Below are 16136 nucleotides of genomic sequence, written 5' to 3' on the forward strand. Positions count from 1 at the left end.
TTCATGTCATGTCTATTCTTGGTCTTGAGGCAGATTCATGACAAAGCCTTGTGTTTTATGTGAGAGAGAGAGATGTTGGCTATCGGCTTTCTATGCTCTCTCTCTGGTCCGTGTCTTTGTTCCCGCCATCTCGTTTCCTCGTTAACCTTCCCTGAGTGTGTCATTACCCGCACCTGACCCTTGTCAATTATCCTCTGTTTGTTTCCCCTATAAAACATCCTCGTGTTCATTGTCCTGTGCTCGTTCATTGTATACTGACCCTGTATTTTGTACCTTGTCCGTGTATGCTGTTCCCAGTCATTGTTCTTGTACATTGTATTTCGGTGATTGAGTCTAGTCTTGTCCTTAGTGTTTATTTTTCCCAGTTTAGTTGTCGAGGTCCTGATTATTATTTAACTTATTGTCTTGTTTTACCCCCTTGTGGGTTTTTGTTTTGTGCTTATTTTTATATTAAATTCCTTGTTTACCCCATCATCCCCGTGTTTTGCTGCCTGCACTTGGGTTCTCCTTTCACGTTCCTGACAGAATGAACGAGCCCGAACAGAACCCAGCAGGCAGCTTGGAGGTAAGACGAGCAACCCAGGCTCATCGCCTCCTCCGTTTACGCCAGGGGCACTCTGATGTCCTGGAGTTTGCGGACCGTTTTTTTGAGACTGCAGGGGAGATGGTCCACAATGAGCAGGAGCAGATGGTCCTGTTCAATGGCGGCCTCAACCAACCTCTAGCGGGGTGGGAGATGAAGATGCTGAGACTGCTGGGCTTCACTGACTTGATCAGGTATGCCATGAATCGTCCGGAGCCCAGTGTCTCAGCTCAACCCAGTCTTTCCCCCCCGCTGGCCGCCATCCCCGAGGGCCGTACCCTACAAATCGGGGTTGTGGGCCTCTCCTCACCCTCCGCACCCTTCGCCTCGTCCAGCACGGAGCTAGCCATGCTCCCCACTGCTTCTCCGCAACCGACTACACCCACCGTGAGCCGGTCGAAGAAGAAGAAGCCGAGGAGGGGTGTAATGTCCAGCCCGAAGTTCCAGCCGGAGGAGAACACCGGGGCTCAGCCCAAATATTTTTTGGGGGGGCGTCATACGGGCAGGAGGGCCCCGTCCAGCGGGCCTCCTGATGTCCCGTCAAGTCCGGTGGTCCCGGTGGTCCCGTCAAGTCCGGTGGTCCCGGTGGTCCCGTCAAGTCCGGTGGTCCCGGTGGTCCCGTCAAGTCCGGTGGTCCCGGTGGTCCCGTCAAGTCCGGTGGTCCCGGTGGTCCCGTCAAGTCCGGTGGTCCCGGTGGTCCCGTCAAGTCCGGTGGTCCCGGTGGTCCCGTCAAGTCCGGTGGTCCCAAGTCCGGTGGTCCCAAGTCCGGTGGTCCCAAGTCCGGTGGTCCCAAGTCCGGTGGTCCCAAGTCCGGTGGTCCCAAGTCCGGTGGTCCCAAGTCCGGTGGTCCCAAGTCCGGTGGTCCCAAGTCCGGTGGTCCCAAGTCCGGTGGTCCCAAGTCCGGTGGTCCCAAGTCCGGTGGTCCCAAGTCCGGTGGTCCCAAGTCCGGTGGTCCCAAGTCCGGTGGTCCCAAGTCCGGTGGTCCCAAGTCCGGTGGTCCCAAGTCCGGTGGTCCCAAGTCCGGTGGTCCCAAGTCCGGTGGTCCCAAGTCCGGTGGTCCCAAGTCCGGTGGTCCCAAGTCCGGTGGTCCCAAGTCCGGTGGTCCCAAGTCCACCCACCCCAGTTTCAAGTCCTGCCCAGCCGGCCTTCCAGCCGGCGTCAAGTCCTGCCCAGCCGGCCTTCCAGCCGGCGTCAAGTCCTGCCCAGCCGGCCTTCCAGCCGGCGTCAAGTCCTGCCCAGCCGGCCTTCCAGCCGGCGTCAAGTCCTGCCCTGCCGGCCTTCCAGCCGGCGTCAAGTCCTGCCCTGCCGGCCTTCCAGCCGGCGCCAAGTCCTGCACCAAGTCCTGCCCTGCCGGCGGCTCAGCCGGCCTTCCAGCCGGTACCCAGTCCGGCACTTATGCCGGGAACAAGAACAGTTCTCCCGAGGACTTCTTCCATCAAGTCCCCGGGGACTCCACGCTCTCGAGCGCCCCCGGGAACTAGGACTGTTCCCCCTTGTCCCACTGGACTTCCCCCCATGAACTTTGTTGTTCCCCCTCCCCCCCCTCCCTTGTTTGTTATTTTTATTATTTCATCCCAACCCTTTTGTAATGTATTCGTGTCTGCCCTTGATCTTGTTTATGTTTTGCCTTGTCTTGTGTTCCCAGTCTGCCTTGTCTTGTTAGTCTACCCCTTGATGAACACCTGGAGGTGTTCATTAAAGGGGGGGCTTCTGTCATGAATCTGCCTTCATGTCATGTCTATTCTTGGTCTTGAGGCAGATTCATGACAAAGCCTTGTGTTTTATGTGAGAGAGAGAGATGTTGGCTATCGGCTTTCTATGCTCTCTCTCTGGTCCGTGTCTTTGTTCCCGCCATCTCGTTTCCTCGTTAACCTTCCCTGAGTGTGTCATTACCCGCACCTGACCCTTGTCAATTATCCTCTGTTTGTTTCCCCTATAAAACATCCTCGTGTTCATTGTCCTGTGCTCGTTCATTGTATACTGACCCTGTATTTTGTACCTTGTCCGTGTATGCTGTTCCCAGTCATTGTTCTTGTACATTGTATTTCGGTGATTGAGTCTAGTCTTGTCCTTAGTGTTTATTTTTCCCAGTTTAGTTGTCGAGGTCCTGATTATTATTTAACTTATTGTCTTGTTTTACCCCCTTGTGGGTTTTTGTTTTGTGCTTATTTTTATATTAAATTCCTTGTTTACCCCATCATCCCCGTGTTTTGCTGCCTGCACTTGGGTTCTCCTTTCACGTTCCTGACACTTAGACTACAGCAGGTCTAAAATTAAAACAAGCTGTACAGTTTCTTATTTTCTTTCTAACTTTGTTTATTTATAAGTGTAGAGGGCTTATCAACCATACCAAAATTATCCAGCCAAGAACAGTGAGTGCCTTTTCAATAGTGTTGTTTGATTCACAACAAACTGGCATGTCAGACAGTTTGTTTGTTTTTCTTGTTTAAATGAGCTTATGTACGGCCAAAACAAGCTGCAATCGAAACCAGACATAAAGGGATAGTTCACCAAAAAATTTAAATTCTGTCATCATTTATTCTAACAAATCTTAAAAATAATATTATTCATCTGTATTTGACAAACACATATATTTTGAAAATACAAGTATTATATTTATATATAACTATTCAGGTAATCTGCATTAAGCAGCCTGATCTTTTATGAAAGTAAATTATATATTTGTGTCAAGAATGGATTTGAAAAATGCATGTGGGTACAACTGCAATAGCAAACTGGAAGTTCTGTTCACACAAAGAAGTAAGACCCAGAGATTTGTATTCATGTTAAAAGACATGGACAAACAATGAATGAGGTTCTTGTTGTAATAGTCCTCGCGCACGGCTGTTGTATCTGTGTACTGTATGAAGATCTGCTGTTCTGTGCATAGTTTTTGTCATGCTGTTTATATTGCAAAACACCAGCGTGTTTGAATCTGGTTTTATATCCAGAGTCTACTGTATACACCCTAATCTCTGAACCCCAAAAAGTAATCGCAAACCCACCAACCTGAACAGATGGTGTGTTTGTGTGTAAGAGTGTTTCTGTGAAATTGTGCAATATTTCTCCTCCCTCAGAAATGATTTTCAGGGATATTTCCCTCCCTCTGCAATGACAGATTGTGTGAGTGTTTATCTTTATGAGACTGAGAGGGTGTGTGTTTCATTATTTAAAAGTATGCACACTTTACACTGACAGCTGATGAGAAGGGAAAGAGAGGAAGCATTGCTTTCTGTGGAGGCTGTGTCTCTTTTTTCCAGTGATCCAATAGTGATTTGCATTTCAGTGTGCTGCCAAGAAACATGTAAACACACACACACACATAACCAGCAGCTCTCTGAATTTGAATTCCGCATTAGAAGTTAAGTAGCATTTAAAGTTTTGAGTATGCGTTCTAAACCCTTTAACTGTGTTGGTGTTTATTGAGGGAATTAAAGCAGCGCAGCACTGATTCAGTTCTCACAATCTGAACAATACACACACGGAGGGTCACATGCCAGCATCCCTTGTCATGACAACCAATGCGTCATAAAATATAATTGTAATTTTATAATCTACGTCAAGCTGTTTTATAAGGGGAAAATACTGTAAATTGGTATACAGTATGGGTCAACCCAGTATCATGTCAAAGCGTGCAACAGACACGCCGGTCCACTCGAAAATGCGTGTCAGTAGTCAGGTTTCCTTACCCTTCAAAATGTGCAAATTGAAATAGCGCATTGAAAATACGGCCGATGGAAACACGTAAATTTCGCAAAAACAACACTTTAATAGCATAACATAATTTAATGGAAATGCAGTCATTCTGCTATATTGTTATAATGGAATTTAGAAAACATTGCTTAAATTGTGCGCAAATCTGTAATGGAAACCTGGCTAGTGTCACGCTTTGACTCTTCTAGGCGTGAACATGACACGCTCAGTTCGTTGCACTTGAAAAGCTAAAACGATTTTAAAAATACGTTTCATTGTAGTTTTATATAAAATAATAGATATTTTAGAGCCAAAACATACCGCGAAAAGTCATGTGACTTTTTAGATGCCACTTGACTTGTAAATAGACAAAAAGTGTTTCAATTGCAGTTTTGCAAAATATGCGTAAATGGGAGGCCTAAATGGGAGTTTTTGCGAAATTGACGTGTTTCCATTGGGTGTATTTTCAATTTGCTCATTTTGAAGGGTAATGGAAACCTGGCTACACACGCACTTTCGAGTGGACCGGCGTGTCTGTTACACGCTCTGGTGTTACAACGGTTGTATGGGTAGTTGAAAGTAATTGTGTCCTATGGAGTGAGAGGAAAATGTTGATAAAAACTCACAATGAAGACAAATCTCTTGAATGCTATGTTATATTAAAATAGAAATATTAATAATATAACATAATATATCATTAACAGTTTGTTTTTAAATGATTCTTTTAAGTTTGTCAACTACCCAAATACATTATGGATTACATAAAATAGAAGGATTACAGTATGATTTCTCACAAACTTTAGATCATTTTAGACATTTGTATGGATTACTTGGTTCTCGCCATGTTGCCGTAAATGATGCAATGGCATTAAAAATAAATAAAGAAATACAACAAACAAAAATACGTTTACATTTGTTAAATGGGGAAAAATTATATGTGCAACATCCTGGTGAAGATTTTGAGACCGAAAGTGTAAAGCAAGGGAGAGTTAAATAAAATGCATTTTCTCGTAAGTATTCCAAGTTTTTCTCTGCCTTCGTAGAGCACAGTCGATTTCTGAGTTACGTTGCAGTATTAGAGTGCATTACACATTCTCGCTGTTGGCCCACAGCTGAAGTCACGGGTGATGTGGTGCTTCACACTTTGGGCAGAAATCCCATTACAGAGAACAAGCTTTCACCTCAGAAACTCTCCAACAAACTGAAACTTAATATCACAAGGTTACAAGCTGTGTATCATCCACACTCGCATGCGCGCACACTCGGCAGGCCGTGTATAGGCGGCGTGAGCCAGGCGCTTCTCAGATACCAGAGTTCAACAGGCCCACCTAAAGTTAGATTCACAGAGAGACCGGGATAGGCAATTTAGAAAGTCAGCGAGTTACAGAGATACAGACATAGAGTGAGTGAAGGATAAAAAGTAAATCCTTATTCATCTCGCATCGATTCTTCTCAGTTTCCTTATCTCTGTGCGGAATATGTCTCTTTCTCTCCATTTACGAGCTCCTTGGATGGAGAGACCGCACTGTAAGATGCTGTGTTGCCAGCGATTGGGTTGAGCTTACAGGGATGGGAAATGAGAGCGCAGCTGTCAGACTCTCTACTTTTCAGTGTGTCTGCCAACTGCTATCTGCCCCCTTCTAGTTTGGATACCTAATTGAAACGTGTTCTTTCATAAAGCAAGTTTGAAATGCACAGTGATGGAATCATAAGCATATTGCACAAAAATTAAAATTATGAATATTTATAAATCAAACTATTTAATCGCCTCTTTTTTTTAAACTGCTTGTATTTCTTTCTTTTACACAAAATAAAACATTTTCTATAATTCTATTTCCCTCACAATTTATGGTTCCACATAACATCAGCATAGTACTGCTTTCATTATACAGTAGAGGCCAAAAGTGATGTCCGGGGTATAATATTTGCTTTAATGCCCCCTGAGGTTCAGTCAAACCATACAATATGAAAATATATTGTACAAAATGGACACAACATAAAACTCCTCAAGGATTTATTAGACAAATTATTTGGCAAAAAGGCAAAACACAGTGTATCCTGAATATGCTGTAACCTTGATGTCCAAATCCGTTGTTTTTCAGGAAATGGAAAAATACTATAATCTTATATCAAAACCCAGTGACAACATAAAGGGTGACTAATAATAATGATATGTGGCAAAAATAAATAAAAATAACAAAATACTATATTTTAGAAGACGATATGAAAAAGGCTGCAATTTTATCAACTGATAATATTTGTTGATCTTTTCATGTTTTGTTAGCATTCTCCTGAGGTGTGTTTATAAACGTTGCATGTGTTTTTGTTAAAGCCTCAGTTATTTTCAAAGCTGAGCTTTAAACTCCAGACACACCAATATTAAATAAGCGTTTTGAATAAGGAGCGAATATGTCATTTATCAGTTGGACATAACAATAATTGACATTAGCAAAAATTGACATTATACTACATATTTTAAATGATGTAAAGTATAATTTTGAATGCTTCAACGTTGCAAGTTTCAGCAACTATGCAAGCATTGCCTAGAGCTGCGATCAAACAGAAACCAGCCATGAGTGTGGGTGTACTGTGTTTCTGTATGTGTGTCTAAGCAATTTTCGAATTCACCAAGGACGAATGATAAACAGCAACTCTAGGATTAAGAGATTTGGTGGACGAAAAGCAAATTGATGTGTGAGTGCGCCAACGCTGAAAGGTGCTTGTTTTTCGCTTAAAACCTGAAAAACAATGTCCACGTTCCGCACACAATGGCAACGTTTTAATCCTTATACTCCACTCTGAGCACCACTCATTAATATGGTAATATCAGTCATTTAATATTGGACAGCAAATTATATAACCTGCCGTCAAAACCCTGCAATTCTCTGCGCTTGTTAAAGGCTGTGTATGTGTGTGTGTACTAATACCAAGAAAAGTGCTGATTAGCTCCGGTCCGCGAATGATTAATTAATACCAAACACGCATTTCCATTTTATAGTTTCCTATCAATTATTGAGGTGAGATGCATTTTAATGAACTGCGGCTGAGGTGTGGGTTCGTGAGCGCGCGTACACATTCGTATAGTTTGTGGGTAGCTCGCTGCTTGCGTACGGTCTTATTAAAACACACGTTCCTCTCAGCTAATGTTTATCTTCAGCAGTAGAAAATAATGACTTCATTCCTTCTGTCTGTCACATGCCACCCACACCGTGAGTTTGATTAGTTTGTGTGTGCCCCTGTAACTTTATTACTTTACGAGGTTCATTAATGAGTCTCATCTTTAAGTGCGGCCTATGTGACTCTATATTGTGCACTGTGTAAAGCTAGTGGTCAGATTGAATTTAGTTGTGTTGTTTAAGGGTTGAAAGATGTTTTCTTGTTGTGTAGTGGTTGGAAGACGGGCGGATAATGTGAGGTTAAAGGTTCAACCCCCCCAAGAGTTGATTCATGAATTAGTGTATGAGCATTGTGTCCTTGATCGAGACGGTTAACCTCACCTTGCTCTAGGGGGAATGTCATTGTAACCAGAGTACTGTAAAGCCCTTTGCATTAAAAGCATCAACTAAATGACTAATTACTGTGCTTTGAAATTCGTGGGAGAGCCAATTTTCTAAAAATGATGCCATGAAACCTAAAACAGAAACGGAATGTAACTTCCTTGCTTCATTTAATATATGCAGATTCATTAATATGCAAATGAGTCTCCGCCTCCACTCCATCACACCAGCTCAGACAATCAGTTTGAATATGCAATATTGTCCCCGCCTCCGTTAAATTGCATGAGCTCGGGTCCATTGATTATAGATGCCTCATTCGATGTTTGAGCAGCGTGTGCTCGTGTTGCAGAAGCAGAGCTGAAACAGTGCCGAGTCTATGCGCAATCCTCAATATCTATGGCTCAAATCTGGTGACTAGTTAAAGGGTTATGATGACGTAAATAGACGCAGTTTCAAACTGCATTTTTTAAACTGTCTTTGGTAAAAGTTTTATGGAGAAAAGTTTAAATGATGAATTTGAACATGGTTGATCTCAAAACATTAAAAAAACAACATGGACATAAACAACATTAAAAACTAGTTTCCACCTAAGCGGGACTTTGTATCTGTTAACATTAGTTGATGCACAGCAAACAAACATGAATAACTATTATATAATAACAAAATTATCTGCTGTACATTAAAGGTCCTGTGTGTAATTTTTGGGATGATCTTTTGATAGAAATGCAATATAATATACATAACTATGTGTTCAGAGGTGTATAAAGAGCTTACACAATGAAGCGTTATGTTTTTATTACCTTAGAATGAGCTGTTTCTATCTACATACACCGTGGGTCCCCTTGCATGAAATTCGCCATGTTCTGTCAGCCGTCGTGGTGTTTCGAAAGGGATGGGTGGAGTTAACGGTTGGTTGCAATTCGCAAACTTGCCACTAGATTTCACTGACTGAACCTTTAACAAACATTACCAAAGATTAGGCTATTACTTTATATGGTAAACCACATTACATTTACATTTAGCAGACGCTTTTATCCCAAGCGACTTACAAAGAATACAGGGAGCAATAGCGATATGTCATAGTACAATAGGTGCTAATACAAAGTTACTAGTTTCAAGCTAGACCACTACCTGTTGAGAGAAGAGAGAGGGTTAGTGTACTTTTTTCATTTGTCTGTCAAGTATTCACAGAAGACATGGGCTTTAAGTAGTTTTTTGAAGGTTGTGAGAGATGTGGTTGATCAGACTGAGTTAGGAAAATGTTCCACCAGGAAGGAGTTGTGAAGGAGAATGAGTCATATTGATCACTTTTAACTCAAATTGTCTTGTTTCCCATAGTTGTATTTTAGTTATAGTCATATTTAAATAATATTTAATATATCTAGCAATGTGTCAATAAGTATTTCCAAGGGTTAGGATTAAGATGCCACTAACCTAACATTTTGTGAATGTGTAGAAGATAGTAAATATAATTTTCTTGGTATAAATGATTGAGATTATGAAGGATCTTTACTCACTTGTAAAGTCTGAGTGTACGTGTGTTGTCTTTTGCCAATCTGCAATGAAGAAGTTGCAGAAATGAGTGAGTCGTCATTGGGCCTGTAAAGATGAGCTGACAGCTTTAACTTTCCCCTGCTGTTTTATTTAACAGCACAGGGCCAAGTGCAAGTGCGTTCACTGTCAAACCAAATCCGCTATGAATGAGACAGATGAGCAGATTTACTCAATGCTAACTAGAGCCCTTGTGCCTCTCAGTGCGCAAGTGTGCGTGGCGAAACGGGAGAAACGGATGACCCCCGCTTTCCTCTATCATATTTATTTCTCTCTCTCGCTCTTTTTCTTTCACCCTGCAAGATTTGCAGGTCTTTGTTGTAGACTATCTAATATTTGTTATCATGAGATTCCACAGGCGCAGCTCGGCCTTGCCATACGTTGACATAATGAATCCAAATAAATCCCTTTCGTTGGATACTTCTAGTGCCGTTGTAGTGCCCATCCTGGAAAGCAGAGAGGTGTGCAACAGCTAGATAAGGTGAGCCGGGGTGGTAGAGAGCGGATGAGGTGGAAGGTAGGAGAGCGGGATGAGGTTTTAGAAATGTCTGGGAATTCCATGTTAAAGCTTTTTCACCTGAAGAATGAGGTATCGTTGGCTTTATGGGTTAAATGACAAATCCAATCCAATGCAGCTTCTATCAGTAGCACTTCTATCATAGATGTATGGGTCCATATTTAGGCCGGATCTGGTGAGCGTTGTTCCACTTAAAAGATCTTAGGGCCACTGGCACATGGAAGGGTAACAGCAATGTAGAAATATTTGTTATTGTGTTATGAACCACTTTTGCTCAAAATTGGCTGGTTGGATAATTATATTGTTATGTTTATACATAGTTGTCAAAAATCTGAAAATGTATCTGGCCTACTATTTTCTAGCCGGTCTTCTTTCCGGTGTTGATATATTAGAGAAGCATCCATATCATCACCTCTTTTTAGCCAGTAGGCTTTAGTTATTTCACACCAATGACACATGACTGACTTGGTTGCCAGTGGTATTGGGGTGGCCATATTTTTATTGTGAGCATTTAACTGAAATGAAGTGCAGTAGAAACAGCAATATGTTGTCAATAGAAAATATTAATACTTAAATGTAAAAAAAATTTTTTATATGAAATAGAAGGATCTAATAAATATTTTTTTCTGTTATACACGTAAAGTAAATAGATTAAAGGTCCAGTGTATACAATTTAGCGGAATGTAGTGGTGAGGTTGTGAATTGCAACCAACAGCCGCCTCCCCCCTCCCTTTCAAAGCATTACAGTGGCTGACGCTTTGCCAAAGTAGATAACGTATTAACAAAACGCATTCTGTAGAGCAATTTGTCCATTTAGGGCTACTGTAGAAACAACATGGCGAACTCCATGAAAAGGGACCCGCGGATTATATAGATAGAAATAGCTCATTCTTAGGTAATAAAAACATAATGCTTCATTAGTCTTTATACACCTCTGAACACATAGTTATGTATATTATATTGCATTTCTTTCAATAGATCCTCAATAATGTCCCCTTTAAAGGCATTCAACTTTATTTTTTATTTCATAGAGAAAACCATGCATTACTAACAAGTAACAAACAAAAAGCCTTTTACTTATACATTATACATTTAAAAATGAAGGTAATAATATTAAACTCAAGCGCTCCCTTATTGACCTTCTACAATGTTTCAGCGAGAAAATAGCCTTTTTGATGTAACCTTGAAACACATTAGCATATGAAGAGAAATGGATAGACACCATTAAAATGGTCATTAAAGCATCACATATACTCACCGTTTCTGTCATTACCACATATGCCAGAAACTGTATAATACTCGCTAACGCTTTATAATGATTCCATTATGCATCCAGGAGATACACAGAAGACAACAGAGGTCATTATCTGATCCGAACCTGAGAGCGAGACCAGTGTCCATCCATCACCAACAAATACACGCAGCCTTCTGAAAGGGCATTTGTCTTTTGTAGTTTAGAAATACACACCGCACACACATACAGCATTGTTAAATATCAGAGCAACATTGTTAATCTGCAATGATTTCTTGCTCCATCAGACAGAGATATTGATGAATGCCTTTATTACTGGGAGTTTAGTCTATTGTAATTCTGCACGCGCCAGCAGGAAGGATAGAAAGTGAGATTCGCTTTACACTTTGTTCACAGTCTTCCAATTCAATGCAGAACTTATAATTTCTTGTTGTGGTGTTCAGACGCAGTAGGGTTGTAAATAAATACACATCTGTTACATACTGCTGCGATATGTCTCAAATAGCCTTGAGCTGCTTTTTCCAAATTTAAGGATAAACGATTTATGGGATTTTTCTTTGTTTTCTATAGATTTGAATCCATGGAGGTTTCTTTAAAATTTATATAAACTTTAAGGGGCGGTTTCCCGGACAGGGATTATTTTAAACCAGGATTTAAATTAAAATAGGACCTTTACAGTAAGCAGTTTTAACAAACATTCCTTACTGAAAACATTACTTGTGTGCATTTTAAGCCAACACAAAAGGCACTGATGTATTTTAAGATATGTCAGTACAAGTTGTTTTCAGTTTGGACAGCTCTTACCCTTATTTTAGTCTAGGACTAGTCTAATCCCTTTCCGGGAAACCACCCCTAAGTGTGTGTATTCATTCATTGTCATGTCTCTCATCTGTATTATTTCCTTCTTATGTATATTTAATAATCCTTTTGTCCTTGCTTTTCATCTCTCTTTTCATTATGTCAACCATCAACCCATTTCTCATGCATTTTTCTCATGATTTTCCAATACTGAACGGAACAGAGTGCTACATAGACTATATCTTTTACTCCATTTTATATGAATTTGTATTCAGCCTGACTGAAACCAGGAAACCAGCTGGGTCCTATGATATCTTGCAGGATTTCGACTTCGGTAAATCTTCATTTGCCGATTCCCTTACTCACTCAAGAAGCCTTGGGATCTAAACCTATTACCTTTCGATTGGCAACCACCCACACCGACGTTCTTAATGTCCTCACTGATTGGACATAACAGCAGAAGCAGAAGAAAAGAAGGAAGCAGTTCATAACCTCTACGTCATTCTCCTTCTCCCCATACAGCATCGCGCCCCCCTCTTTCACTGCCTCATAACCAGCAATTCAGCCAAGGATAATCACTTTTGTACTTCAGACAGAAAATGATGTTCAGTAGAGAGCAAGAGGGAGGACAGAGAACACTGATATTAGGTTCCTGCCGAGCATAGCAGGACACTTATCTTCTCAAGTGGAGAAGATGCAGTGGAAGTAGAGGTGCGCTCTACCGGAGGAGAAATGGACGATTTATTGACAGAGCTTTTGAGGACAAGTAGGGAGAGGCGAGACAGTGGCGGGAGGTCTCAGGAATTATTTTTCCTGTCGAGTCGAGAGCTTGTCCCCATGGTTACACTGGTTGCAGCTTTAGAACGCTATGGGGAGTCATGAGTCAGACGGGACTAGATTACCTGGGCCCTGTTATTATTATCTGACCATTCATCTCTCCTCACACTCGCATACACACAGACTACTGCCTGCGCCTATCTCGCCACAGCACCCCCTGTAGAGTACAAAACCTCTTTCTATTGCAAACAAATACACATACAGTACGAGTTAAGTTCACGAGAAGACACACCTCAGTTACTGGAACCCATGTTCAGATTTGTTATTTGGACCTTCAGAGGGGATTACGGAAGTTGGCGGATTTTGAATCTCTCTATATTTGCTGGTAAGGTATTAGGAAAAGAACTCGACTGAACAATAAGTACACCGGAGGCTTATTTAAAGGAGAAGTGTAAGCAGGGCAGCTTTATCTAAAATGCAGCCTGCATACACAAAGCAAAACACATACACACAGAGATTCTCTTCTGAGCAACTTTTACAGCCGATACTGCGACAGGAAATTTTGTCCACAATTTACAGAAAATATGTTCCAAACTGATCTCACAGGAAAACGTAACTATTTTACCAGGTGGAAATTTAGTGCAAAAAACGTATACAAAACCGTATGATTGTTTAAAGGTCCAGTGTATGAAAGCAGTGAGGTTGGGAACCAACGGCTCACTCCTTTCGAAGCACTACGGTGGCTGAAACAGACATGACATGTTGTCACGTTTTGGCCTCTTTTCTCGAAGGAGATAGTGTTTTTCTGAAACACACTCTGTAGAGCAGTTTGTCCGTTAAGGGCTACTGTAGAAATCAAATGGCGAATTCCATGTAAGGGGACCCGCGGAGAATGTAGCTAGATATAGCTCATTCTAAGATTATAAAAACATAACGCTTCATCATGTGAGGTCATTATACACCTCTAAAAAAATATAGTTGTGTATATTATATTGAATTTCTGTCAATACGTCCTCCAAATAAATACACATTTGACCTTTAAAAATCAGGGATGAAGCCCCTAAATAAACCTCTCATGATCGCACAGTCATAAAAATTATTGTCATTGCAAAAACATTGCAAATTGCCATTAGATTACGTTCGAACATCGCAAGTTATTGTTTGATATGACAAAATTCTTCGTTTTTTTGAACATCTAGGCATTTATGCCAAAATATCCCTGTGATGCATTTTAAAGTCAGCCATTTCTTCCCATGTACTTGGCAGTTTTTCGAACAGAAGTGGTCCATATTTCTTAAATCTGATGCGATGTTGTGTTTTGATGAACAAGGGAGTGAAGATCACTTCAAAAGTTCGTGAAGAAAGTCTGAGGAGCGCACGGATCACCAGAACAGAGTGAAAATGCGAAAATAACGAGAGAATTATTACACATATACTGATACAAATAGAGTATAAATAACTCGGAGAACGCTAGGAATGTGTGTGTTTCCCAGCAACTCATCAAAGCTTTGGAACGAGAGCTTCTGCTTTTGGGTTTGCAACTGGAAACAGTTTGATCACTTTCTGTCTTTTATTCATTAATTATTTATTTTCGCTTTTTTTAAGGCGATGAAAGCAAGATCCCCTGTGATCCCAACTTGGAGTTAAGCATGCAGGTTACCCAGAATCATGAAAGAAGTCCCGCGATGGAAAATCATTACACCAGCCACGCACATCATAAAGACCAAAGTAATGAGCTTGAGCTCCTTATAACCAGATTATTAAGCAGCACTGTAGCAATAATAGAAACCAGCCATCTACTCATGAACCAGAGCCAATTTACATATTAGCAAAATTGCATTAGTCAACAGAATCGTGCATGCCCTCCAATTAGCCACGAAAAAGAGCAAAAAGAGAAGTCGTACAAAGTGTGGTGTTTTTCGACCGTGTGACAGAACCCAATCCTGTCCGTCCTGAGAAGGGTTCTTAACACCGTACCCTCTATAATAAGTCCCAGAAGATGAACGGGGAGAGAGAATGAAGGAGAGGCACGGGAGAGACAGAGAGGTGGAGAGAGGGTTGGGGGATGAGAGTAAACTGGCAACATTTGCTGTGCTCTGGCAAACGGGCTGAACGAAATTCCATCAGTGCCAGGCCTGCCAAGAGACTCCACTTATCTATAGAGAGCAGGTGCGCGTGTGTGTGCACGTGTGTGTCTGAAAGCATGAGGCGTGAGGTATGAGTCAACAGGGAGTGTGCTGTTCCCTTTGAGCCTTCGTTTGGCGAGGAGGAGGGAGCTGAACAGACAAAACGCTTTTAAATGCTTAGTAACCAGGCGTCCGTTTTCTCAAAGCATAGCGAAAGATTTCCATTTAAAATGAGCTGCCATGTCCATCTAAGGCATCGACGCGTACTCTCTCCCTGACAAACACAGATTTTTTTTTATATTTTAATAACGCTTCATTGTCTTTGGTGCATATTAAAAACAGCATTTTGTAACTTTTTGCCCATCTGTTTGAAACAAAGTTGCAGGTCACGTAGCTCTCGTCAAACTGACATTTTCCTCGAAAACATAACCGATAGCTCAACTTACTGTATAAATCTTTATTCAAAGCCTACCGTTGTGAATCAAGATGTGGAGACAATTTTGCACTTAAAATTGTCAGTGTACATGCTCCATAACTGACTTTTTAAACCCACAATGTATGGATTGAAGTTTTATGTATAGTCTTTTTCCAAAGCTCACTGTACCGCACTGGCTGGCTGTAGCTCAGCTCAGTCAGAACTGATGTGAGAATTAGATTTTACACCTCAGACTGTTTTATATTTCCCCTGCTCGCTCTCCCTCTATTCAATTCAGTCAATTCAATTAAAAAAATGGCTTTATTGCATGACTGCCGACAATATATTCAATACCATTTCCTCTGTCCCAAGATGGGAGATGTAACAACTGAGCAATGTTTAGATACAAAAAGAGCAGTAATTGTACGTATATTAAATTGCAAAAAAATACAATAGTTAGTGAATGGCAAAAGCATATCATATTCAATTGTCCAGTATATTATAAACAAATCGGATTTTATTCAACATAAATCTTTATTTTTTACAGTGTACAGCCTCAGAAGAAATTAAGAGACTATTACAAATTCTTATTTGAACATTACAATTTCACCAAAATCAAACCTCAGGAGTGACATAGTCATCCAACACCAATGTGAAAGACTGAGAGCATGACAAGATACACTGTTAACGATTTGCTTGTATTTTTACAGTAACTTACTGGCAGCACGGTTGCCAGTAAGTTACTGTATTTTGATTTACAGTGCTGTACTGTAATAGATTACTACAGTACAAAAAAATATTGCTGTATAGATACAACACAGTACTTTACTGTATTTTTACTATATTTTTACTGCAATTTACTGTAATACCTATATTGACAAATTACTATTTAATTCGTATTGGCAATAATTACAAATATTATTATAT

At 40.9% G+C, this 16136-nt stretch overlaps 1 protein-coding gene across 1 annotated transcript; it reads left to right on the plus strand.

Moving 5' to 3' along the window:
• The first annotated feature begins 238 nt into the window (after positions 1-238).
• LOC306905197 (uncharacterized protein) lies at positions 239-2782 on the plus strand. Its single transcript, XM_079475642.1, has 2 exons — positions 239-1336; positions 1393-2782. Exons 1-2 carry the CDS (start codon positions 527-529, stop codon positions 2062-2064), a joined length of 1482 nt encoding a protein of 493 aa, XP_079331768.1. The 5' UTR covers positions 239-526; the 3' UTR covers positions 2065-2782.
• The last annotated feature ends 13354 nt before the right edge of the window (positions 2783-16136 follow it).

This window comes from Barbatula barbatula (assembly GCF_947034865.1).
Source record: "Barbatula barbatula genome assembly, chromosome: 15".
NCBI classification, from domain to species: Eukaryota; Metazoa; Chordata; class Actinopteri; order Cypriniformes; family Nemacheilidae; genus Barbatula; species Barbatula barbatula.